Consider the following 25,573-nt stretch of genomic DNA (forward strand, 5'->3'; position numbering starts at 1 on the left):
ATAATTGATTAGCTGCACCGCGATTTTACGAAATAAAAATTCTTAAGAATCGTCACTGCGCTTTCTATAATTAACAATCAGTTTATTAATTTTGATTAACAATTAGCGAAACTAACTAAAATACTTAAGCGGAAATATTTTTATTAATAATGTAAAGAAAATTCAGTTTTTTCGGTCAAACTTTTTAATTTTTTTTCCAACACTTATCGTTCATTTTTAGTATATTAATCGATATTTCATTTTTTTCTATTATTTTTAAATTTTGCTTTTACTCGTTTACGAACACCAAATGATTGTTCTGTATCATCGTCTTCATCATCATCATTTCGTTTTTTGCGTTTTCCTGATTTTTTCGTATCTTCGATTGTTTTAATTTGCTGTTGTATATAATATAATTATTAGTTATGAATTAATTCATTTATAAAAAATAGTATTCATACTTACCATTTTTACATGCCTCTGAGCCTCAGCTACACGTTCCTGTAAGATCATTACTTCATTTTCTTCAGTTTTATACAGTGGAAGCTGTTTAGAAATAAGCTGTTCAATCCTTTGATATAATTCTACATCATATTGAGTAACAAACGTTATAGCACGTCCAGAGCGACCTGCACGCGCTGTTCTTCCAACTCTGTGGATGTAATCTTTACTGTGACTTGGAATATCAAAATTAATTACCACGTCAACATGAGGAATATCAAGACCTCTAAAATATATAGAAACATTAATTACATATAAGAACTTAAAATACTAAAAATTAAGTTTTTAAAAATAATTGATTTTCAATATAACTTTACCTGCTAGCAACATCAGTTGATATTAAAATAGATCGATTTTTTGCTTTAAATTTATTTAACGCTGCTAAGCGTTTATTTTGTGACATTTGTCCATGAAGTGGCACTGCCATAAAACCTAAATATCTCAATAGTAACGCAGTTCTCATGGTATTATTACATGTAGAACAGAATACCATAAAACTGTTGCCGGCTAATTCATTGAATATGTGAACCAGATAAACATCTTTAAACTTTGAAGGGATAAAAATATAATATTGTTGAAGTTTATCAACAGTTTGATACTTAGTAGATACTTCTACTTTGACAGGATTTTTCAGAGATGCTCTTTGAAGTTTTTGAACTTTCTTCGTCATTGTTGCAGAAAATAATAATGTTCTTCTTTCACGAGGAATAATTTTAAGAATTTTATCTAACTCAATTTCAAAATCCATATTTAAAATTCTGTCAGCTTCATCCATTACTAAAAATTTTAAAGATCTTAAATTAAATCCTTTGGTGTTTTCTAAATGATCAACTAATCGTCCAGGTGTGGCAATAATAATGTGAGGTTTCTTGGCTAACATTAAAGCTTGAGATACCATATCCATGCCTCCAACAATTACGGCGCATTTTACCCCTGTATTAGAACCTAAAGCTTCAAATTGTTCAGATATTTGAAAAGCTAGTTCTCTAGTTGGAGTAAGAATTAGCGCAAATAATCTTTGTCGAGTTTCTAATAGTGCTTGAAGAATAGGAAGAGCAAAAGCTGCTGTTTTTCCTGATCCTGTTTCTGCTAAACCAATTACGTCTTTTCCTGTTAGAAAGAAGTATATTTTAGTGTAAATAAATACATTTGATAATAATCTAATCTGTATCATTAAATTTGGAATACCTTGAAGAGTGAGCGGAATAGCTTCACGTTGAATTTTTGTTGGTACAATCCATTTTAAATCTTCACACGCTTGACATAATATGTCAATTATTCCCTAATAAAATAAATATTAAAAAACTATTAAATTGTACAATAATGTAGTAGTGAAACATATACGAATCGTAAAAGGTTATTTTTGTAATAGATAATATTGTAATAAATAAACTTATAAGATAAATTTTATTTAAAAACTTACCAAATCCTTCCATGTAACATTATTTATACTTTCTTTTTTTTCTTCAGTCATTTCTCCTTCTGTTTTTTCACTCATTTTTGCATAAATAAATTACGACACGTGTTTACACTGTTGAACTGTGTTTATTGTCGAACTGAGAAAAGAGTTCCTCAGTTGCTTCAATGCTTTCGGACTCCCTACCACTGATTTCTTACCCTTTCTACCACGTTTTTCGCTACTGCGCAAGCGTACAAGAGCACATGTGGAACTCTCTTCTCAATCCGACTATACACAAATATATAGAGTACAGTTTGGTGCAAGAGCGTTCCGACAAGCCAACTATTTGTAAAACTGGTCTTCTCATGTCATGTGACGTTACATTTTACAGTACATATATTTGAAATTAATTTTCAAACTTACGATTATATAAATATTATTTACAATTAAATATGTTAGAATAAATATTAAATTTTAATTTGAATCATCAACGTTTTCAATGATTTGTTGTACAGCAACATCTGGCAACATTGTTACTATCTATCAAAGCTTGTATCAGAAACTTTATTAATTAATTAATTAATAATAATAGTAATAATTAATAGACGCTATTGCTCATGTGAATTAAAGTATTTATAATTATTTATTATATGTATACGTATTATTTATATGATAGTAATATTAATAGGATAGACGATAGATAAAAATCTTCTACATGCATATGCAATGATGCCAGACTTTCCAGCGACTAGGGATGGGTGATATCTATCGATGTATCGAAATATCGATAAATTTTTTCTGATATCGAGTCTTTTTATTCGATATTTTTCATAGACGATACATCGATGGTCGATATTTTTTCTCGTAATATCGACCATGTAGAGACCTCTCGTGGTATTTTAAATAACTAACCAAAAGCCATTAATAGTCACACGTTCAACATCAGGTCTCACGCGTTTATTAATTATTTATTAATCAATTTATTATTAAAAAAAGTGAAAAACCATCATGTTCAGTATAGATAAAGATGATAAAGGGTTAGAAACTCTATATGAAGAAGATCCACGCAGATTCATGATTGATTGAAAAATGTAAACTAAATGTCATTTCTGACGAGGGTTCTGCGTATAATATCAAAAGGATTAACAACAACAAAAATTGAGAAAGTTAGGTTATGAAGGATTATTGTAAGTGATGTATAAATATAACAATAATTTTACATAGTAAATCTACAGATATAATCCAATAATAAAACTTATGAATAGAATTCAAGTACTTACTTGAAGCATAACAGTTCATTATCCTAGTTAATTATAATTAACAAACGAAAAGATGATTGAACTAATTCCCTAAAACTTTCAAATCAACTTTAAAAACAATTAAATATCTTTTTTAGAGCTCCACCAGAGGTCACTAAAATCTTCAATTTAAATTATCCCGCTTATGACTTTGATATCGATATTTTTTAAAAAATATCGATACATCGATAACCATTGATGAGAAATATCGATATTTTTTTTCAATATCGCCCATCCCTACTAGCGACAATTGGCAGTATTATAAATGAAAACAGATATTTCAAATCACAACGTCATATGTAAAAAAATTCTTGCACATTCATGTGTTATTCCATGCATTGTGCGAAGTAATACAAGATTACTTGCATCTTCGATTTTATTTTATCCAACAATTGAAATCATTCAAGTATGTATTATATGTAAAAAAACTTAATGCTAGTCTATTTTGTCAGATGTCATTTGCGAATTGTAAATGTAGCGGTTATGAACTAAATGGGGATTACCACTACAATAAATCATAGAAGAATAATTATAAATAATTATATATTTATTTAAACAATTAAAATAACTGAACAATTAGAATTCGTGAAAATATAAAGTCTTTTTTCCTACAGCTGAAGCGTCACAGACAAAGGCTGGAGATTAACTGCCGATAAACTGGCTTACCAGCGGGGACCAGGCTTCACCACTGGGCGCGCTGCTATCTGGGCAAAGTTAGGCTTCTTGATCGGTAGAGGCGTCGTTGTTAAGTCAATGCGGCCACATAAATGCGCACCTATTGCGGGGCGCGCAAAATAAATAAATTTAAAAGTGACTGTAGATATAGAAGTACGAATGAAAATCTGTTAATAACAAACCTGGAGGGGATTACTAATCTCATATGAGACATTACATGATGCATCATATGATTATGTCGCATAATGTAATACACCAGTACTAGATGATGCTACGCACGCCAGCATCACATTAAATTCAACCGCACCTTCTTGATATTTTTTTCATTATACTTTAATTTATAGTCAAAACATTTATTTAAAACTAAAATTAAACATATTTTATCGATGACGTGAGCTTCATAGATATATTATTGACAGCTCTTTTTTCAATAGTGTGAATGATCAAAAGTTCAAGTTACTCATTGTCGAGGTGAAAAAAAAAATAATAAAACGTGCGTGCGTAGTTATGTAGATAATTACTAAACATCGGTGCGTTACGCGTAGTATAATCTATTTTAGTTTGCACATGATGAAAAATACAGTTCATTTAATTTTTTTTATTGCTAATATCTACGAGACAGTTCATGTCCATTATTTTCCTCATACTAGTGTCAAGTAAATGACGAAATAGTCTTAAAAGGAGTGCAGGCTCTGTATGAGTCATTTTAATTAATTATAAATCGATTTTTTCAATCATTTACATAATATTGAATTTATCTATTCTCCTACCAGTATTAATTATGAAATTTTTAATTGAATAACTGTTGTAAATAATTCATGAATAAAAAGTTGGCATAATAATAAAATAAAATAATACTTGAGCTTAAAACTTAAAAAGCAAATGTTTGACGTCTTTTATTTCCGTCGTCTCTTTTGAAATTTTTCTTCCTCTTTCTCTTTCTTCCTTTTATTTATATATATATATATATATATTTGTGACGATATGACTGTGTCTGTTGCTTGCTATTATTAGTTACTAGTCATCAGAAACTTACTCTCTAAGATTGGAGTGAGAATAAACGTACTGATCGAAAGACTTGTCCGATTGTTGGATTATATACATCTTTGAATTTATCATTTTTTTCTATTGATCTAATGCTTTTTATAATTGAATAATCGTCTTTTCTGCAACTATTTAATAAAATTGTAATCGAGACATTTTTTTTAATATCAAATCATTTGTTATTTTTTGATCGTGTGAATGAACATTTATTGTGCCACGAATTACATTTTTGAACTTTCTCTTCTGTTAAATATGTTTTTATAGGGGTCGCATATTTTTTAACATACGAATTTTGTTATGTTTTGTGAACGGAATTTTATTTTAATCTACCAAATTCGCAGATGAGGGATACGAGTCCAGTAATTGCTCAGAAATCAAAGCCAAGTTTAGAAATTTATCGTCCTCCAGGTAAATGAAAAACATATTTTAACTTTTTAATTCAGTACTTTTTTTTTTATTTTCGGAGTAGAGGAAGTATTTTTTATTGATTATTCAAATAATATATACATAGACTATTAAAAAAAATGTATTCTATTATCATGATGATATAATTATTATTTCCTAAGCAATTTGTACATGTAAAAACATTATGTTGGCAATAAATAATGCATAAAACATATTCAATGCAGGTGGAAGATTAGAAAGACTCATAACGGCGAGCCAACCGTTGAATGTTCATGCTAAAGAATTTACAATGAAGCACAACGAAATTCACAATAATAAACCTATGACAAACTGTGTTGACTCTCGATCGTCGTATTATCTCCAGCAGAGTAAATCCAGTGGGAATATACATAGATATTTGTATGCCCAGCAACAATTACAGCCGTTGCCGTATCAACATCCCAGTCACAATGTCGTCAATTATCATGGTCCATTAGTACGCCACTCTCATGTACTCAATACTTCAGCTTCCAGTGGAAATATACTTCACGTATGCATTATTTATTATTCAATTGTTTATATTTATATTATAGTACTGCCTTCAATATTTTACATATTTTTTTTAGATAAGTAATCAAAATCGTGTTCACTTTAATGTTGAACCAAAATCACAACATTCATCATCAAAACCGGGAAAATTAACCAAATCTTTATCATTTGTATCTTCTTATGGATTAAAGCGATCCAAAAGTTTTAACAACGATGTTTTAGTATCAAAAGCTAACAATATATCTGATATAGCAGCTTTAGGAAAATTTCCTACTGCTATTCAAGATGTATTAATCAAAGCTATTGAAGGTATAGACATGTACAGAAATTTTAATATTTATTTTTATTGAAAAAATTTTTAATTATTTGAATTTCAGATCCAAATGTTCTGAATTCTCGTTCATTAATGGAACTAGTTAGACATATTCTTACGAGAGTTGTAGAACACAATCGATATGCTGAACATGCAGCGAAAATTTGTATCAAAATTATTGAGGTAAGACATGTTTTCATCTTATTCAATAAGTGATAATGGATTAGTAGACTAATTTTATATAATTATTAAAAATGGAATAATTTTTTTTTTCATCTAGAAAGAAACCAAAGAAACTTTTCTTGAATCTTTGTTAAATACTTGTCAACAGTGGTATCAGGATCATACAAAATCCTTACAAGATATTACAGTTTGTCATCGCTTCTCAGCATTCATGACATTCCTTAATGAAATGTATTGCCAGGTACTTTGGATGTTAATAAATGTAAAAATTTATAAGAAATTTATGATATGTTATGGTACCAATAAATAAATGTTACAGTTAAAACGACGTCAGTTGCAATTAAAAACACAGCACGAAGGCGTTCCTCCAGGTCGAGTTCTTTTAACATTACTTTGGAAATGTTGTTTGGATTGTTTGCAACCATCATTTATAAATTCTCTTCCAGAGGTAATCTTAAAATTACTTATAAATTTAGTATTGACATAAATTAAGCTATCAATTTGATTAAAATTAATTAAATATAAATCTAAAATAACTAACAGAAATATTATGATTAATTGTTAGATTACATTATAGTTTAAGATAAAAATTTTTAATGATTAACTATTTTAGATATTATATACATTTATGATGGAATTATTTATTGAAAATTTATCAAGTTAATTAGTAAATTTTTTATTTTTGTTCGTAGATGGAGAGTTTATTTTATATACTTACATGTGTGGGGAAAGATCTAGATGTTGAGTTACCAATTCAACTCGAACAACTTTTAGCGAATGTTCGTGACACTTTTCTTGTCGAAAATTCAACTCTTCCATCAGTGAGAAAAATTCTTTTGCAAATAATTGAACTTCATGCAGCCCATTGGCAACTTCCAGCTTCAGCTCTCGTTTATTACTATTCAAGTTCTTCAAAGTCATAACGATTATGTATTCTTATACAACATTTTTGCAATAATAACTCGGTTCTTTGCATCTTTGTATGATTTTATGTCTTTGAATTATTAATTGAAGTATTTTGATGACTGATTGAACAATTTAATATAATTACTTATATTTTATTTTATCTACTTTGTTTAACGTGAGCACCATTTTCATTACGAACTCAACACTTTTTATTTATACGAAATTAATTCAAGGTCAAGGTCATATTAAAGACAGACTGTCTTGATCCGGTAACCTTCCTTTCCACTTGATTGTTCGAAGAATATATGTTAATAGATGAAAAACAAATGAGATGTGAATGAAGATGATCATCCGTATTTTTTATATGAAGATAATTAAAAGTTCTCATTCTGACTATCATTTATACCAAGTTCCAGGTAATATGAAGATTTATTTAACATATCAATCAGGGCAACTAAAAAAACAATGAAAAAGTTAATTATTAATTATTTTCTTTTCTATACAATTCATCTATACTATTACATACAAGTAAACAAAAAAAACTTTTATAACAATTTAAACTATAAATAATAGTACATGAAAATTGGATTATAATTATTTTTAATGTTTATTTATTAGTTGCAAAAAATGTAATTTCTATTTAAGAAAGTAGTACAAAATTTCAATGAAAGATAAATGATGACATCTCATTATCGTTTATATATCTTAACGATCAAATAAACAACTCAATTAAAAATTGTGAAGATGCATTCATTGTTTTTGCATGATCACAAATATCAACCAGAAAATTGATGAAAATTTAGATACATGATTTTATAGTCGTTCACAATAATACGTATGATAATGAACTTTCATCATGAAAAAAGTAAACTATTTTGATCCTTATAATTGGGCTTGTCACTGTAATGACAAAAAAGGTATTCTTCATCGATAATAAACAAAGGAATAAATCAATGTTTTAGAAATTTAATAAACATCATATTAATTACAATAAAACTATCATTGTTTAATAAATAATATTTTGAAGTTTTCTAATACTTAAATAATAAACATTGTATTTTTTTGAATGTAACGTCTTGTAATAAGAAGTAATTAAAAAAAAAACAATTATTCATCAATGCAACAAAATAAATGTTCGTAATTTTTTTCACCAACTATTTTTTTTAAATTAATATCAATTTATCATCAGATTTAATTATTTCTGTAATTATTTAAATCTAAATTATTTTTAATATTAAGTTTAATTTAGTTGCTGAAAATCTTTATACAATTAATTGGAATCGACATGCTTTACATTATGAAAAATTTAATTATTTTTAGATATTAAATATGATTAAATAAAAATAACATATATATTTACAAAACAAAATAATAAAATACTAATTTACAAATGAATTTTTCACAATAAAGAAAAACAAATCAATTTTCATTATTTTGACAAACAATTGAATAATTTTTAATAATAAGATATCTAAATTATTCATTAATATAATTAAGTTATATATGCAATGAAATTTTTGTTTAATAATTAATTTGATATTAATCGAATCTAAAATTGATGAGATTAATTTAAATTGTGAAATTCCGGGTTGAAGGAGATTGACGTAATGAAATCATTGATGAAAAAAATTTAACATGTGTCATCATAGAAAATGTATACAGATATTATGTTAAATGTGTGTGTGTGTGTGTGTGTGTGTGTTTAAGATTAAAATCAACTTGTTCATTTTTCTCGGCACGTAAGAGTAAGAAATTGGACCGGAATCATCGTAAGGACCTTGCGACCAATAAAATCGTGTCCTTGATCTCATTTTGGTGTTTGTTAATTTACCTCTATACATTTTTTTGCCTTTCATTTCCGTTGATGTTGAAGAAATAAAAGTAGGCAACCAATATCATAATTTTAATAAAACGGCTTGTCTTGGCTATGAAAAAGATCACTAACTGATGATAGAAAATTGAAGATGAAAATATTGTCTAGAAGAAGAGTAGATAATGATGATGATGATGATAGAGGAGCGGGAGGGAGTTACATTTGCAAGTTTCAGGTGACGTTGCACGACTTGAGTGAGTTGAGAAGGTGAGGAGAGACGAAACAAAATAGGCCGACGACTTTCACCGGCAGGTTGGCTCTTAGAGTGTAGAAACAACGAAGCAATTCAACAGAGTGGGGATCTCTCTTCGGACTTCGGGTGAAGAGTCTTGGTTCTTCTCCATGTCCCACTACTAAACATAGAGCAGACGTTACCTCTAAAGTCTGAGTGTCGATTCCTTTCTCTGTACTCATCCAACGTTGACATCAAATAAAAGTTACTAATTTTTTCATTTTCCATTGTATTTTCATCATCTTCAAGGAGATTTATATCATTTTGGTAGTTCTATTTGACGAAATGATAATCACGTGGTGTTTTTTTGGTGATATTTGAGTGATTGGTAGTTTTTTGAATTTACAATGTGGTCAAGTTTGCATGGAAATTTTCTTCTGTTTGTTCTTCAATTTATAATCTTAATAGTTGGTGCGTATATTGACTTGTACTACTCAACGACATTTTTATTCGATTATTTGTTTTACTAATGCTTCTTTAATTATAATATTCAAAATTGTTGTTATATTGATCACTTGAAAGTTATATATAGATAATAATAATAATTATAATAATAATAATAATATAAAATATTTGAAGTACTGGTAAACTTTAATGTTATAAAAATTTTTGATTAAAATAGATAATTATTCATTCTTCGTTACTTGAAAAAACAATTGAAAAATTTTAAATAATTTAAAATAGAAAGTATCCTAAACAATAGAATGAAACCAAATGTAATAAAAGTATAAAATTAACAAGATTTTAAAACAATTGTTAAAAGATATAGATAGAAGAAAAGATGATTAAATTAGTTCATAAGAATTAGGATAGAAGTTGTAATAGAATAAGTGAAAGGAGAAAGCGAAACATTTACAGTTTCTCACTCAACCGGCACTAAAAATATTCATTTATTCAATTGATATAACTGAAAATGTTAACAGCTTTCAGTGAATTATGCACAATTAAATGGAATGAAATGAATAAATAACTTTTTTGTCGCAATAAAAATAAATATGGTGATAAGCAATGAAGAAAAACGTTAATAGCGTCATTGAGTTCAAGAATGTGGGACAAAGCACATGTGATTATTGAAGTTAATTACTTTCCAAATCCATGTAAAATTTGTCCATCTGTCATGAAAAATAAATGTTTATTCCCATGAAAAAAAAAAAAACAAAAGATAGAATATAACTTGATGGAGGTCTTCAAGTGGAAAGAAAAATAATATAAATAGTTATCTCCCATAAATCTCTAACCTAAGTGCAGCAACCGTGGAACATAAGAAGAAAAAAATAAAAAATCAACTGATTTTCATTTCAATCTTTTGCTTAATTATATTTATCATATAACATATTATTGATTGGTTTATGATATCTATCATTATAAAATTTTAATTGAAAAATTATTCAAGATATAATCCTTATTATTGAAATATGAAATCTCATTCAATGGATTTTTTAAAATTATTATTATATTATCTTGACCTCTCGAGTTAATTGTTTCTTTAAACTACAGATTGTGGAAGGTACACTGAAAAACAAAGATACGATGGCTGGTACAACAATCTTGCTCATCCTGACTGGGGATCTGTTGGCAAGTGTTTTTTTTTTATTTCACTATCATTTATTTTACTTTTTTCTAATCAATAATTGGATGTTACTAAAAAAAAAATTAAGAGCTAAAAAATATCTCCACTTAATCATTGCACTTATATTTAAATATATTTTCTAGTGTTTAAACAATTATGTTCTTTTTTCTATAAAAAATCTATTGAAAAGTTATATCATAATGATAATAAAAATATATTATAATTACGTAATATAATATTAAAATAATTACACCTATTTTGAATATTATATATGGAGTCTTCAACTATCAACGACTTAAAATAAGAACAAATTGACATTGAAATAAGAAAAATATCTAAGAGTATTTAATGAAATAATAATTTATTTTCGATTTTCGTAAGATTATGTTAATTGAATTTATTTATTTAATATTAAATATTCTTAAAGAATTGCTCAAGCAATTTTCCTTTTTCACGGACCTTGCTTTATATTATATTCAATTAAATTATCATTTTAATCAAATTCATTCAGAAATCTGTTTAATATAGAGAAAATTTTATCAAGTGTCAAAAAATTTTGAATAATAAATAATGTAAAGACTGAAAATGTATATAAAAATTAAAAATATCCTTATTGAAATGATTAAGTTATTGAATAGTAGGATAGGTCATTGTTACTTGTGTTAATTACCATTCATTTATTTCTTCCAATGAATGTTAACGATAATGAAAAATAACGAAATATTTTTGATTTGTATAGACAGCAGGCTGATAAGAAAAATACCTGCTGCCTATGCTGACGGGGTTTACATGATGGCAGGCCAAGATAGACCATCTCCAAGAAAATTAAGTGACTTATTTATGAAAGGAGATGACGGTATAGCATCAACAAAAAATAAAACAGCACTTTTTGCATTTTTTGGTAAGTTTTAAAATAGTAGCAATTCAAACAGCTAAATATATTACAATGAATCGTTTGTTAATCTTAGATAATTCACAGGTCAGCTGGTAACTGCAGAAATAATAATGGCAAGTGAAAGTGGCTGTCCTATAGAATTTCATCGAATAGAAGTGGAAAAATGCGATCATATTTTCGATAAAGATTGCCAGGGGAACAAATACATTCCCTTCTTGAGAGCTAATTACGATCGTCGAACTGGTCACAATCCTAATAGTCCTCGAGAACAGGTCAATTATATATTTATCTATTTGCATTTAGTTTTATTATTAAACAAACTTTGCTCATTAAAATTCGTACTCATTATTTTGATTACCTTTATGAAGAAATTACCGTAGTATCTCTTCGTAATATCGGAAGTGATTACTTCATCACTGAGAATGAAGTTTCAAGAAACACAATACAAGTATTAGTTTAATTATTGAATTAATTTATATCAATTTTAGATAAATAAAGTGACTTCTTGGATCGATGGAAGTTTTGTTTATTCAAGCAGCGAAGCTTGGGCAAATATTATGCGAAGTTTTAAAAATGGCAGTTTTGTCATGGAATCATCAAGTCAATTTCCTGTCCGGAATACAATGAGGGCACCGTTATTCAATCATGCTGTACCTAATGTTATGGGAATGCTTAATCCTGAACGTCTTTATTGTTAGTTAACATATTTATTTCTTGTTCTTCTCTTGTTCTGTTCTTCTCAAGAATAATTGATCATCTAACAATTGCTCTAGTGCTCGGTGATCCAAGGACAAATCAACATCCAGCACTTTTAACCTTTGGAATTCTATTCTATCGTTGGCACAATGTCATTGCCGCTCGTGTCCAAAGGGAGAATCCATTGATGTCAGATGAAGATATTTTTCAACGTGCCAGAAGGATTGTTGTTGGAACAATTCAGGTACAAATGTAGTAACATTTAATTCATCTTCTTGAAACGATTCATTACAGTTATTTCAATAAATATATATTTCTTCTTTGTTGAAGTTGACTCATTTTTTAAACTAAAAATAATAATATATTTTTTTTATTATTCATCTTTCAATATAAATGATTGTTGTTTATTATTGAAATAAAAATCTTACTAATTATTCGATTAGTTTGATAACATTTCAACTTATTTGTTTAATTGATTAGTATTTTGAATGATTTGATAAAAATTTTACAGAATATCATTATGTATGAGTATTTACCTGCTTTATTGGGTGAAAAACTCATGGATTATTCAGGCTACAAACCGGACCTTCATCCAGGAGTCAGCCATATATTCCAGAGTGCTGCTTTTCGCTTCGGCCATACCCTTATTCCACCGGGAATTTATCGACGCGACGATAAGTGCAACTTTCTAATGACCCGGACAGGGAAACCCGCAATACGATTGTGCAGTACGTGGTGGGATTCAAACGTGAGTAAACCATTTTTTCGTAATAAAATACAAGATAATGATACTATATTCACTTAAATAAAGTTCAATAGTTCACTATAGTGTAATTGATTGATAAAAATTGTATTCACCAATAGGAAGTAGTATCAAATAATACAATAGAGCAGTTAATAATGGGAATGGCATCACAATTAGCAGAAAGAGAAGATAATTTATTGAATGATGATATCAGAAATAATTTATTTGGTCCAATGGAATTTTCTCGACGAGACCTTGGCGCTCTCAATATTATGCGTGGACGAGATAACGGTCTACCGGATTACAACACAGCTAGGACTTATTTTAATTTACCGAAAAGGAAGACTTGGGAAGAAATAAATCCAGAGATGTTTAAAAAAAATCCCGATATGCTTCGAGAGCTTAAAGAAATTCATGGAAATAATTTAAATAATATTGATGTCTACATTGGAGGAATGTTGGAATCATCTGATGGACCTGGAGAACTATTTACTACTGTAATAAAAGAACAGTTTGAACGATTGAGAGATTCGGATCGGTTTTGGTTTGAAAATCAGGATTCTGGGTAATTTTTGATAAGTTTTATCTAAGCTTATTATCGTATCAATTAATTGTCAATATATATTAATAAATGATCATTTATTTCATCAATAACAATGTTTATAATAATTTTAGAGTCTTTACAAAAAGTGAAATTGATGAAATAAAACGAGTAACGTTTTGGGACGTCATAACAAACACAACTCAAATTAATCCTGAATCAATTCAGAGAAATGTTTTTGTGTGGACAGAATCAGATCCTTGTCCACAACCAGAACAACTTAAAGGATCAATGCTTGACTCTTGCGTACCATTACAAAGATATGATTACTTTGAAGGAAGTGAACTAGTCTATATTTATGCATGCATCTTTTTGGGTTTTATTCCAATTCTTTGTGCTGGTGCAGGGTATGGAGTAATAAAACTTCAAAATCGTAGAAGAAGAAAATTGAAAATTGTTCAAGAATCTATTAAACGACGTAGTGGACGCAATGGATGTATCAGTAATGGTCGAATAGATAAGATGATTGTTCGAGAATGGTTACATGCTAATCATAAACGTTTGGTTAAAGTGAAATTCGGGCCAGAAGCAGCTCTTCATATAGTAGATCGTAAAGGGGAGAATCTGCGGACGTTCGATTTTTGTGGGGTCAATGTAGTCGCTGTTGAAGAGTCTCAGGTGACATAAAAGTTTTCTAAAATATTTTTAAAGTATTTGGTGAGTCATCAATTTGCTTTCATCATCACTAGGAATGTGAGAGCGGTCACGGAAAGGCTTTGGTACTCTTGCGTATCCCTCGAGACTACGACCTTGTCCTTGAACTAGATTCACTCAACTCTCGAGGAAAGTTTATCGCTAAACTGGAGGCATTCCTTGCCGCCCATAAGAAACACTTGACTATAGTACATACAAATCGTGACATAATGTTGGCTAAAGCTGAAACTAAGGAAAGGAGACAAAAGAAACTCGAACAGTTCTTTCGGGAAGCGTATGCTTTGACCTTTGGTTTACGTCCGGGTGAAAGGCGACGACGAAGAAGCGAGGAAACCGAAGATGGTGAGGTAGTAACAGTCATGAGAACTTCTTTGTCAAAAAGTGAATTTGCTAGTGCGTTAGGTATGAGACCTGACGCTGTTTTTGTCAAGAAAATGTTTAATATCGTCGACAAAGATGGTGATGGCCGAATATCTTTTCAGGTATTCAGATTTATTTTTCAGTATACTTTGATATTCTGTGCAAGTCTTTTTTTTTCTAACATGCGTTATACATTTAGGAATTTTTGGATACTGTTTTACTATTTTCACGAGGCAAAACTGAAGATAAACTTCGAATTATTTTTGATATGTGTGACAAAGATAGTAATGGAGTCATTGATAAAGAAGAATTATCAGAAATGTTACGATCATTAGTCGAAATAGCTAGAACTACTAGTCTATCAGACGATCATGTGACGGAGCTGATTGATGGAATGTTTCAAGTAATTATTATTTCCTTATTATGTTTCAAAGAACATGAAATCCAAGATTGCAAAAAATTTCATTTTAATAACAATAATTATCAGTTCTTTAGAAATTTTTCATAATATTGTGAAGGATAATAATTATTAGTTAGCCATGTGTCAGTATTATTATTTATTAAGAAAACTATCAATACTCAGGGAGAAAATAATTTAATAAGTTATTTTAATTTCTTGGGATTTCTTTTTCTTTACATTGATATTTCAAATAATATAACATAATAAAATAAACTAATAATCAATTTAAATTGATTAAAGAATATTTTAAGATTTTTTATTAAAAAAAACAAAAAAAAAATTCTATAACATGATAGTTTATATTTATAATAATGATGATGACGGTGAGGTAAATGTCGAGTTTCACAGGGTGCTGGATTGGAAAGAAAGGACTATCTTACGTACAATGACTTTAAGTTGATGATGAACGAGTACAAAGGTGATTTTGTGGCTATTGGATTAGACTGCAAAGGAGCAAAACAAAACTTCCTGGATACTTCGACAAATGTTGCTCGTATGACTAGCTTCCATATTGAACAATTACCTCCAGAAGCAACTAAATGTTGGATACGAAAACAATGGGACGGAATTTCAACATTTCTCGAAGAAAATCGTCAAAATATTTTCTACCTTTTCATTTTTTATGTCGTGACGATAGCCCTATTTGTCGAAAGATTTATACGTAAGTTTCTAAGTTGATTTATTATTTTTTTCATTTTTTATACCTTTATTGATCATACTTTTTTTTTCTCTTTCTCTAGATTACTCATTTATGACAGAGCATACCGATTTAAGACATATCATGGGCGTAGGAATTGCCATAACTCGTGGATCAGCAGCAGCTCTTTCGTTCTGCTATAGTCTTTTGCTATTAACGATGTCAAGAAATCTTTTAACAAAGCTGAAAGAATTTTCTATTCAACAATACATTCCATTAGACTCTCATATTCAATTCCACAAGATCGCGGCATGCACTGCACTCTTCTTTTCTGTTCTTCATACTGTAGGACATATTGTCAATTTTTATCATGTATCTACGCAACCTATTTCACATCTACGATGTTTAACAAGTGAAATGAGTTTTCCCAGTGATGCAAGACCTACAATATCTTTTTGGTTATTTCAAACTATCACTGGAGTAACTGGTATTTTACTTGTCATTGTTATGACGATTATATTTGTTTTTGCACATCCAACTATTCGGCAGAAAGCATATAAATTTTTTTGGTCAACTCACAGCCTCTACATTTTACTTTATGCTTTGTGTTTAATTCACGGATTAGCAAGACTAACGGGAGCTCCAAGATTTTGGATATTTTTTGTTGGTCCTGGAATAATTTACGCTTTGGACAAGGTATGAATATTAATGAGTAATATTCGAAAGTAAAAAAATTTTAAAACTCTTTTTATTAGGTTGTAAGTCTTCGGACCAAGTACATGGCTCTGGATATAATTGAAACAGAATTGCTTCCCTCCGATGTGATAAAAATAAAATTCTATCGTCCTCCAAACCTTAAGTATCTTTCTGGTCAATGGGTACGACTAGCTTGTACTGTGTTTGGATCTAACGAGTTTCACTCGTTTACATTGACCTCGGCACCGCATGAAAACTTTCTCTCATGTCATATCAAGGCTCAGGGACCTTGGACATGGAAACTTAGAAGCTATTTTGACCCATGTAATTATAATCCAGAAGATGAACATCCAAAAATTCGAATTGAAGGTCCATTTGGAGGTGGTAATCAAGATTGGTATAAGTTTGAGGTTGCTGTGATGGTAGGAGGTGGTATAGGCGTTACTCCATATGCTTCAATGTTAAATGATTTAGTTTTCGGCACTTCCACTAACAGATATTCTGGTGTTGCTTGTAAAAAGGTATATTCTTTTTAATATTAGTTTACATTTTCAAGTATCATGAACAATTAGTGAAGAAATTATTCTTAAAACAGTCGAGTAATATTGTTTTAATATAGAATTGCTATAAATTTTTTAACTTTCTTCACAATATTAATTTTATTTCAAAAACAAAAAAAAAAAATAACAATAATAATCAAAACCTGTTAATGTTTATTATTTTACTTCTACAGTGAAAATTATAATATTTTTGAATTTGAAAAATGAGAGTAATTGAAAAATTTAATTTTTTTTTTTTTAAATTTTAAGGTTTATTTTCTGTGGATTTGCCCCTCTCATAAACATTTTGAGTGGTTTATTGACGTTCTAAGAGATGTTGAACGTAAAGACGTAACTGATGTCTTAGAAATTCACATATTTATAACTCAGTTCTTTCACAAATTTGATCTTCGAACAACTATGCTTGTAAGTTATTTATTCTTCAATGTATCATCAAAATAAAATATTGAGATAACTCAAATGATGATAAAATAATTTTTTTGTCTTACAGTATATATGTGAAAATCATTTCCAAAGACTGTCAAAAAAGAGTATATTCACGGGACTGAAAGCAATTAATCATTTCGGTAGACCAGACATGACATCTTTTCTTAAATTTGTGCAAAAAAAACACAGCTATGTTAGTAAAATAGGGGTATTTAGCTGTGGACCTCGACCTTTAACAAAAAGTGTTATGTCTGCTTGTGATCAAGTGAATAAAGGTCGAAAATTGCCATATTTCATTCATCATTTCGAAAACTTTGGATAATATAAATTATCTTCATTAGGCATCAATGATTTTTAAACTTTTAAATTTATACCAATTTTTGTATATAACTAGCAAACGTGTACATGTATTATAATAAAATACTTAATTTATGATTAATTCAGTTGTTTACATTCGTTTTATTATCTTCATTATTTTAATAAATTTATTAATTAATTAGTCATATAAAATTAATTATTACATTATCTCAAAGATCGATATGATAAATATAAATTAGTCTATTACATAAATATGATGAGCATCAAATGACCCTTCGTGAAATTGGTGGAAATGGATATGACCAGTTGGCTTTGCTTGAATCATCGTTCATTCTGTGATGAAAATCTGACATCTCATGAGATACAAATCCACAGTTTACAACGCCTTCATGTATCCTTTGGCTGTTACTTCCCAATTTCGATGGAATGCTGATTTTTATCATACAGAGAATAGAATATAAAAAACGTTGAAGTGTTCAAAATTTTAATTTATAAGTAAAGAAAAAAAAATATACATTTACCTTGAAGAAACTCTTTCATCAAAATCGTCTTCATTCATTTTTGGTAATTTTTTACGAGTATTTCTCGTATCAAAACTCTCCTCTATAATAACATGTCTATCATAAGGAGTGTCATAATCAACCTCGAGAATAGTTGAAAACTGATGTGGGAAAATTAAGTCAATTACTGTAATAATTATTCCACAAAAAAGACAGCTAAATCCTTGAATGAATCAAATTTATAAGTTATCATTAAATTATAAAGGTACATATTAATATTAAAATCTTACCAGCTACAAGGACAAGCCAATAATTCCAACCCAAGTCAAAAACTAATGTCGATCCATCAATATGAGCAACAAGTGGTTCACAAGGAAGTAAAGACCAGTATGTCAAGTTGGTACACAACATAAGAACTCCAGTAAAAACCATGCTATATGCTCCATAACGGGGCACAACCACCAGCAAAAGATTCATCATTAACCAAGCGGCAAAACAGGTCCTGTAAACCCGGATACAAGTGTAGAATCTATTTAAAAAATTCTTAGAACAATCTGTTGGATTTATTTGACTTACCAAAGCATTATTGACGCATAATGACCAGCTTCTCGATATTTAGCACCCCAGGAAAAACCTTCTTGATGAAGGCTAAAATATTCAGCAAGAGAAATTATTGGAAATGGTGCACCTCTATACAAAGCATGTTTAAACGATTCACTCATTTCCGTGGGACTTCTCCACCAAAACCTTTCATTATATTCAACATCACTAACCCCGTCAACTGTACTTTCAGTGTAGTTAATTACTGAAAAAATAAAACAATTACTTGTAATAATAAATAAGGTTCATTAAAGGTTAACTTAGCTGTATCCTTTCAGATCTTACAACTATAAGTAATGTTTATATGCATTAATCCAATGAAGCCACCAATTTCTGCAGAGGTCCTATGCCTGGAGAAGACGCTGTAGCTGCTAACGATTGAGGACGAGGTCGTATGCCAGGTGGAGCCATATTGTGCAACTATAATAGAACATACGGGGCACGAATAGAAATCACAATTTGCGCAATATGATCCCGAAGAAATAAAGTGAAGAAGAGTTGTTTTTACTTAGATCATTCCTAATGATTTATTTATGTTTTCTCTTTTGATGATTAATTTTTTCTAACATAACTGACCTTGTATACTTGTTCCAACGAAGAGACTTAAAGTTACAGTAAAGAACGTTGTGATTCTCTGCAATAAAATATCATTATTTTTTCATTTAAAACCTTTCATTATTTCTACGTCACGTACCTCCTTGCGTATGCCTGGGAATATAATAAGAAATGCCGTAAAAATTGTACAAAATACAACAAATATTGTTATCAAGTGTACGTCACCCGTTACGGGTGTACGGTTAGTATAACTATATAACGTTGGACCACCGTCATGACGAAATGCATCAAACCACCCCTTCATCTTGAAATCTAAATTAATACTTTTTTATCATTTCTGTCCTCTATATGATATAGTAAATATACTTACGTGCATCCACATAGATTTATCTTATGCTCTCTCATAAACTTTTATATAATAAAAATATTGACAGTAATTTGAATGCATGCGTTCGGTTCAAGGAACTCATTGTCGCGTGATATTACACACGTATCAACAATACAAAGCACGCCAAGAAAACACTACGAGCATAATTAATAAATCAACTTGTTTAGTCACTTTCACATTATTTTATTTATTTTAGAAAAACATGAAAAAAATATTTAATTATTTAAAAGATAAAAAAAAACTAAATTTTCTCTTTACACATTGATATACTACACATAATACACATGAATTTGCAATTTTATTAATAGAGATAAAAGTTAATAAAGATGAATGTTGTATGTGAAATTCTTTTTTTTCTTTTCACTTGATAAAGTTAAATGAAGATGAGTAAATTGATGATGATTCTTCAACCAAAGTGGCTCAAAGACTGACCCAAGTAGGTTAACAGGTATTCAGTTGAAAGTGGCCTCCACCAACGTGGAAGGCAATAGTGAATGTAGAAGGGAGAAAAGTATCAAGTGGGAGACGTATCTATCGAGCCATATCCTCAATGCATTCTCTGAATCTTACATTGTTTTACAACATCCTGGTATCGCTGACAATTGAATGTTACTAATCATCAGTGCAAGTAATTACAGTTATCGCAGTTGTCATCATCACTTTTATAATGACAAAGTAATTTTACAATAAATAATTATGTCTTGATAATTAAAAAAAATTTGTAATATTTATCAGGCAAAATGATATTAATAATAATAAAAAGAATATTAACAGTGAGTATTTGGAGCAAATTTTACAGAAGATGAATTTAGGAAACATGGAAGTGATTCTTTACTTTCCGTTTGATTTTTAATGGTCGTTGGTCTATTTCTTATAAAAGACATGAGTCGACGAGTGAGAAGCTTAGAGTCTATACAGACGAGTCGGTGAATTGCAATATAACATAGAAGCACACAAAACGGGCTGTCTATTTTGAGTATGTCTAATTCCGTACGCATGATGGCATACGTTAAACTGTGAGATTGGAGATCGAGTTTGGTACATGTATATGTGTATAAGTGGCTCCGGAAAAGTTGAGCCAAGTCACACAGTCGTTTAGATACTGCGGAACTACCAAGAAGATTCAGGTGCTCTTCTTCGTCATCATCATCATCATCATCATCATCATCGTGCAAATATTGATCTGCCAACTCAGTGTAAGGTAAAAAGACTCCAAGTTAACTTTCTCCACTTGTTGCGCTTATATTCTTTATCTTTGTCTTTAAATTCATCATTCATAGCTTTTAATACATTTCTTTTTCTCAATAAAAATTTCCTTCAATAAATGACTATTTATTTATCTTATTGAGTCTAAGTGGTAATATAGCAGCTTATTTCCACTTTACCTACTATACATTTATGTTGTTTATTCGTCGGACCGTAAAAGGCGACGTACGAGACCAACTGCTGGCTCGATTTTTCCTCCAGAGATATACAAGCACATTTATAACTTTACTATGAAGATACGAATAAAGACGTAACGGCTAAAAAAGTCCAATGAGTACGTCGCTTCCTTCGTTCTTCTTTTGCATCTATCCTATATAATGCGCAAAATTATTTATAGAGATACGACCTCGTGTAGACTGTTGGCTTTTCTAAAAGTATTAAAAAAAAATATTCTTTTTTTTTTCACTTTAATAATGTTTTGTTGCCGCTACTAAACTACAGTGCTTTCTGTTTCATTTCATATAATTAAGTAATCTCGTTTTATGCACTCACGCTCTTCAAAAATATTTAGTTTCACTCAGTAAAAAAATTAAAAAAAAAATAAAAATCGTTTTACTGGCTCAATAAATGATATTCACAAAATTTTCTTCATTGCAGCCAGTTTCTCGAGTATCTTTCTTCGTCATGTCGGAAATTCAAGGTCAGTTAACTGCTCATACATAAATTGTTTAGGTGCTAAAATCAATGAATTGTATTCACCACTCAATAATCATTCACTCAGTTAGTAAAATGAGCGCCAACAATAGTTTTATTAAGTCCAACTTACATCTTGATATCATAACATCATTATGATTGGCTGTTGGAAGATAAGAGGAAAAACAAAACAACTGTTTCAGGCGTTAAATCTATCAACGAGGTAGCAGAGGATGATGATAAGAATCTAGTGTCAGCTATCAGTAATAAATCAGTGGATCATCAGCGGCCAGAAGAAGAAGAAGATCATCAGGCGAGAAATCTACAAAATGCCCAGGAGACTTCATCAGGTTTGGCTCGTTGAACAAAATAATTGACAACGGGCTGGTGTTGATGCAGACGTTCTTTCAGAGATGATGAGGGCCCTCGAGGACATCGGAAAAACACTGGACATTCAACAACACGAACCAAAGGATCAAACTCCAAAGAGAGCCGAAGTGGTTGGAAGATCAGTTGGTGAGTGCAAGAATATATTGCCCATATTAGTAGAACATTTACGCTCGGCTCTTGAGTTAAGTGCTGACAGTTCAAACCGCAGTATTGCCAACGCCGAGTCACTGGCCCTCGATCCGCTGAGCCGTTGCAATTCTCAATACGAATCTGAAACTAAGCTGCCATTATCACTTCAAACAATGGATTTGAATTTCTTTGGAGATCTTCTTGTCTCTGATATTAAAACTGCATTGGTACGTCTTCAGGAAATACTTTGTCGTGTTAATGGTGATGCTTTAAGCCGATACAGTTCAACTCTAGAACCGAGTGATAGACTGAATCTTCTTCAACTTATTTCCAATCTTGTGGCTAATTTGAAAAATGCAAATATGGAAGATTTACCGCAACAACCACCATCTACGATTAATTCTGTACCGACGGTAGTAAAAAAAAAACAAAGTTTAAGACGTAGAGACAGGCATACTATTGGAGTGAGTAGTGAAGAGCTTGCAAGAGCTAGAAAATGGTTGGAAGAAAGAGGAACAGGTATTTCGTTAATTTCTCAACGACTTTCTCTTGCACCTCAAACAATTCAGTTGGAAAATTTAAATATCACAAAAGAAGAAATAAAAGAGAAGGCTTTTGAAAACTCTCGAGCATGTGACAAACATATGAAGGACGCAATAAATCAACAACAGTCGCTCCATAGCAAGAGTAAAGACATCGAGGTCAATCCAATACCAGCTAAACATGAATCAAAAGAGACTAAAGTAATGAATGGTAGTATTGCAGAAAAATTGAACGAGGCTATTGATGTCATTGAACCTTCTACATTCATCAATAAGTGTAATAAATTTTCAGCAAAAAAGTTCAAGATTAAACGTGCAAATACCATTGATATTCCAAATTATTTAAAACTTCAAGCACAAAAATCTCAATCAACTAGTCCTGGTCTCAAGAGACCAATTGATATTAGTGATCGGTTGTCTTGGAATGCTTCTCACACTTCCAATATCATTCCTTCTTTTGAACCAAAAACTGAAAATGATCGTAAATTTCTTGCACTTATTAATCGAAATAATGAAACTAATGGGAATACGATTGTAAATCAACCTTTTAAGAGCTTCAATTATCGACAAACCAGTTCAATAGCTGACAAAAATTGGAAGAGTCGATTCTCTAATATTAAAACTACATTTGACAAGCCGTTATTACCTGTTTCTGCTGATGAATCATCACGAAGAAGTTCTAGAGATGATGGTATAGAAAGTTTCACTAAAGATCGAGAAAAGGGGAAAATTTTAGTGGCATCTTTAAGATCTAATAAACTTAGAGAAATACCTTCAAGTTTACATAATTTTTCTTCTGGAAAATTGCCCATTTTCAATCATGCTGCTACCTCACCTTTTCAAAAAATTCATAGCCTACAAAAAAATATCAACAAAGATACAGAAAAACCTTTATCTTCATTTTATCTTCCAGCTTGTGCTTCTAATGGAATGTTAAGGGCCAAAATGAAAATGTTTGATCAGGAATCTGTTGAATCATCATCATCTTCGTCATCTTTACCACTAGTACAATTAAGTGGACGTCCCAATGTTAATAGAAAACCTGAAAAAATTCTAAAAAGTGAAGAATTAAATGATAGTTCGATTAAACAGCATAATAACATTGTTCATCACGATGTATACGATAAAAATCGACAATATGCAGTGTTTAATAATAATGATAACATTAAAATAAATATTACCGAAATGCAACGACGACAAAGTGTTGCAGTACAAACGAATAATGATTTAATTCAAGCAAATAATATAGAGAATGAACAACATGACTCATCGATCATTCCTCGACAAATCTGTTCACATCCTTCACAGACGTATCAACCACTTGTGCCAAAAATTTTCTATCCTGAGAGTGACTATTCAATCTATGTACCATCTAAATCAGCGCCAAGAGAATTAGAATTTTTTGTCGATTCTTCAATGAATAATAAGAACGATAAAAAACCTTGGAACTGTGATTCAATTAATAGAGATTACACTACAAATGATGATACATCAGATCATTTATTTATGGATCAAAATATTGAGAATCAAGACATTAGTGAAAATCGAATTATTACCAGATATACTAGTGCTATTGGGACTATGGAGGATTCGCCATCTTTAAGTCCAACATCTTCAGTACAACATTTTACCCCTGTTTTATCTCCCAACTGTCATCATGAAACTATATCAACACCTCAATCAGTGATTCTTCACAATGATGTTCAAAGACACAATATGCTGCAACAAAGTCTAATTCGTCATTTTCAACATCAAAATGATGAACAAAATAAATGTAATCAGGTTTTAAATACAAGCCAAAGAAATAAAAATACTCAATCCAATCAAGACAATAATTTTTTGCCAATTGTTCATCCAATACAAACTTTTAATGATCGAGAATCATATGAACCATTAATAGAATATCATAATACTCAAGAAAAAATTAATATATTTGAATCAAAATCTCATAATATTAACAGAAATAAACCAGAGGCTCTGATGCTTCCTACGCTTCAATATGTATCTACAGTACTACCGAAAATTAATGTTGTTAGTCCACCGCACATTCAACCATTAGGGTTTACTAGTGCACAGATAACCACACCTATTCTGAAGAAGTATTCAACCAATCCAGTTGATTCTAGTGATGAGTACTTGGTTTCATGTGCTAATAAACCTCACAGATCGATTGTTTTATCCAAATCTGAGTCTTGGCATCAATTAGCATTATCTAAAAATCATCTTCAAGTTCCGCCACCAAATCATCCACCTCACAAACCACCTAGAATAAGTGCTCAAACTTCCAAACATATTGAACCTTTATCTGATACTTTTAAAAAAATGGAAAAAGTTCAGAGTTATTTTATAAATGATCAAAAACATAGAGAATCAAAAAATCGTCGATCATTTTCTCCTAAACAGACTCAGGGAGTACTTTCAAGAAGTCACACAATGCCTCATATTTTCGATGACGCGTCAGAAGTTGATAAAGCATTCGACAGTTTATTTGAAGAAACTATCCGTGATAATCGACATTAATATTTCTTAAGAATTTTATTATTACATAAAATCGTTATTAAGAGTTGTAAAAATGAATATTAAATTAAATTGTAATTAAATTAACTCTTATAAGTT

General features: G+C 30.0%; 5 protein-coding genes across 14 annotated transcripts; 3 read left to right on the forward strand and 2 right to left on the reverse strand.

The window, feature by feature from the left end:
• Window positions 1-187: 187 nt before the first annotated feature.
• Window positions 188-2,313, reverse strand: pths (porthos). Its single transcript, XM_035090360.1, has 5 exons — window positions 1,904-2,313; window positions 1,669-1,762; window positions 798-1,590; window positions 445-706; window positions 188-377 (listed from the first exon to the last, which is right to left on the reverse strand). The coding sequence occupies exons 1-5, from the start codon at window positions 1,976-1,978 to the stop codon at window positions 237-239; spliced, it is 1,365 nt and encodes a 454-aa protein (XP_034946251.1). The 5' UTR covers window positions 1,979-2,313; the 3' UTR covers window positions 188-236.
• Window positions 2,314-4,197: 1,884 nt separating this feature from the next.
• LOC118071294 (uncharacterized) lies at window positions 4,198-7,309 on the forward strand. 6 transcript variants are annotated; one of them, XM_035090366.1, is made up of 8 exons: window positions 4,198-4,323; window positions 5,238-5,304; window positions 5,526-5,830; window positions 5,907-6,138; window positions 6,207-6,325; window positions 6,423-6,566; window positions 6,645-6,773; window positions 7,018-7,309. In XM_035090366.1, the coding sequence occupies exons 2-8, from the start codon at window positions 5,238-5,240 to the stop codon at window positions 7,246-7,248; spliced, it is 1,227 nt and encodes a 408-aa protein (XP_034946257.1). In that variant the 5' UTR covers window positions 4,198-4,323; the 3' UTR covers window positions 7,249-7,309. The 6 variants fall into 6 exon arrangements, with proteins under 6 accessions (XP_034946257.1, XP_034946254.1, XP_034946255.1 ...); XM_035090363.1 differs by having other exon boundaries at window positions 4,212-4,323; window positions 5,161-5,304; XM_035090364.1 differs by having other exon boundaries at window positions 4,252-4,382.
• A 2,164-nt stretch (window positions 7,310-9,473) lies between these two features.
• Window positions 9,474-17,986, forward strand: Duox (dual oxidase). 2 transcript variants are annotated; one of them, XM_035090316.1, is made up of 16 exons: window positions 9,474-9,747; window positions 10,834-10,911; window positions 11,646-11,807; window positions 11,886-12,073; window positions 12,290-12,494; window positions 12,575-12,741; window positions 13,009-13,245; window positions 13,362-13,807; window positions 13,918-14,461; window positions 14,533-14,979; window positions 15,057-15,260; window positions 15,666-15,978; window positions 16,058-16,650; window positions 16,710-17,171; window positions 17,460-17,615; window positions 17,701-17,986. In XM_035090316.1, the coding sequence occupies exons 1-16, from the start codon at window positions 9,684-9,686 to the stop codon at window positions 17,956-17,958; spliced, it is 4,524 nt and encodes a 1,507-aa protein (XP_034946207.1). In that variant the 5' UTR covers window positions 9,474-9,683; the 3' UTR covers window positions 17,959-17,986. The 2 variants fall into 2 exon arrangements, with proteins under 2 accessions (XP_034946207.1, XP_034946208.1); XM_035090317.1 differs by lacking the exon at window positions 9,474-9,747 and adding an exon at window positions 10,222-10,399.
• mol (dual oxidase maturation factor 1 mol) lies at window positions 17,437-20,438 on the reverse strand. 2 transcript variants are annotated; one of them, XM_035090319.1, is made up of 9 exons: window positions 19,980-20,438; window positions 19,749-19,921; window positions 19,631-19,688; window positions 19,340-19,474; window positions 19,031-19,259; window positions 18,745-18,956; window positions 18,476-18,677; window positions 18,202-18,383; window positions 17,437-17,866 (listed from the first exon to the last, which is right to left on the reverse strand). In XM_035090319.1, the coding sequence occupies exons 2-8, from the start codon at window positions 19,911-19,913 to the stop codon at window positions 18,218-18,220; spliced, it is 1,167 nt and encodes a 388-aa protein (XP_034946210.1). In that variant the 5' UTR covers window positions 19,914-19,921; window positions 19,980-20,438; the 3' UTR covers window positions 17,437-17,866; window positions 18,202-18,217. The 2 variants fall into 2 exon arrangements, with proteins under 2 accessions (XP_034946210.1, XP_034946209.1); XM_035090318.1 differs by having other exon boundaries at window positions 17,437-18,383.
• Window positions 20,439-20,728: 290 nt separating this feature from the next.
• Window positions 20,729-25,561, forward strand: LOC118071300 (uncharacterized). 3 transcript variants are annotated; one of them, XM_035090372.1, is made up of 4 exons: window positions 20,729-21,193; window positions 21,861-21,903; window positions 22,100-22,246; window positions 22,308-25,561. In XM_035090372.1, the coding sequence occupies exons 2-4, from the start codon at window positions 21,888-21,890 to the stop codon at window positions 25,475-25,477; spliced, it is 3,333 nt and encodes a 1,110-aa protein (XP_034946263.1). In that variant the 5' UTR covers window positions 20,729-21,193; window positions 21,861-21,887; the 3' UTR covers window positions 25,478-25,561. The 3 variants fall into 3 exon arrangements, with proteins under 3 accessions (XP_034946263.1, XP_034946264.1, XP_034946262.1); XM_035090371.1 differs by having other exon boundaries at window positions 20,737-21,198; XM_035090373.1 differs by lacking the exon at window positions 21,861-21,903 and having other exon boundaries at window positions 20,736-21,198.
• The last annotated feature ends 12 nt before the right edge of the window (window positions 25,562-25,573 follow it).

This window comes from Chelonus insularis, unplaced genomic scaffold (assembly GCF_013357705.1).
Source record: "Chelonus insularis isolate UGA/USDA-ARS -01 unplaced genomic scaffold, ASM1335770v1 contig_76_pilon, whole genome shotgun sequence".
Classification (NCBI taxonomy): domain Eukaryota; kingdom Metazoa; phylum Arthropoda; class Insecta; order Hymenoptera; family Braconidae; genus Chelonus; species Chelonus insularis.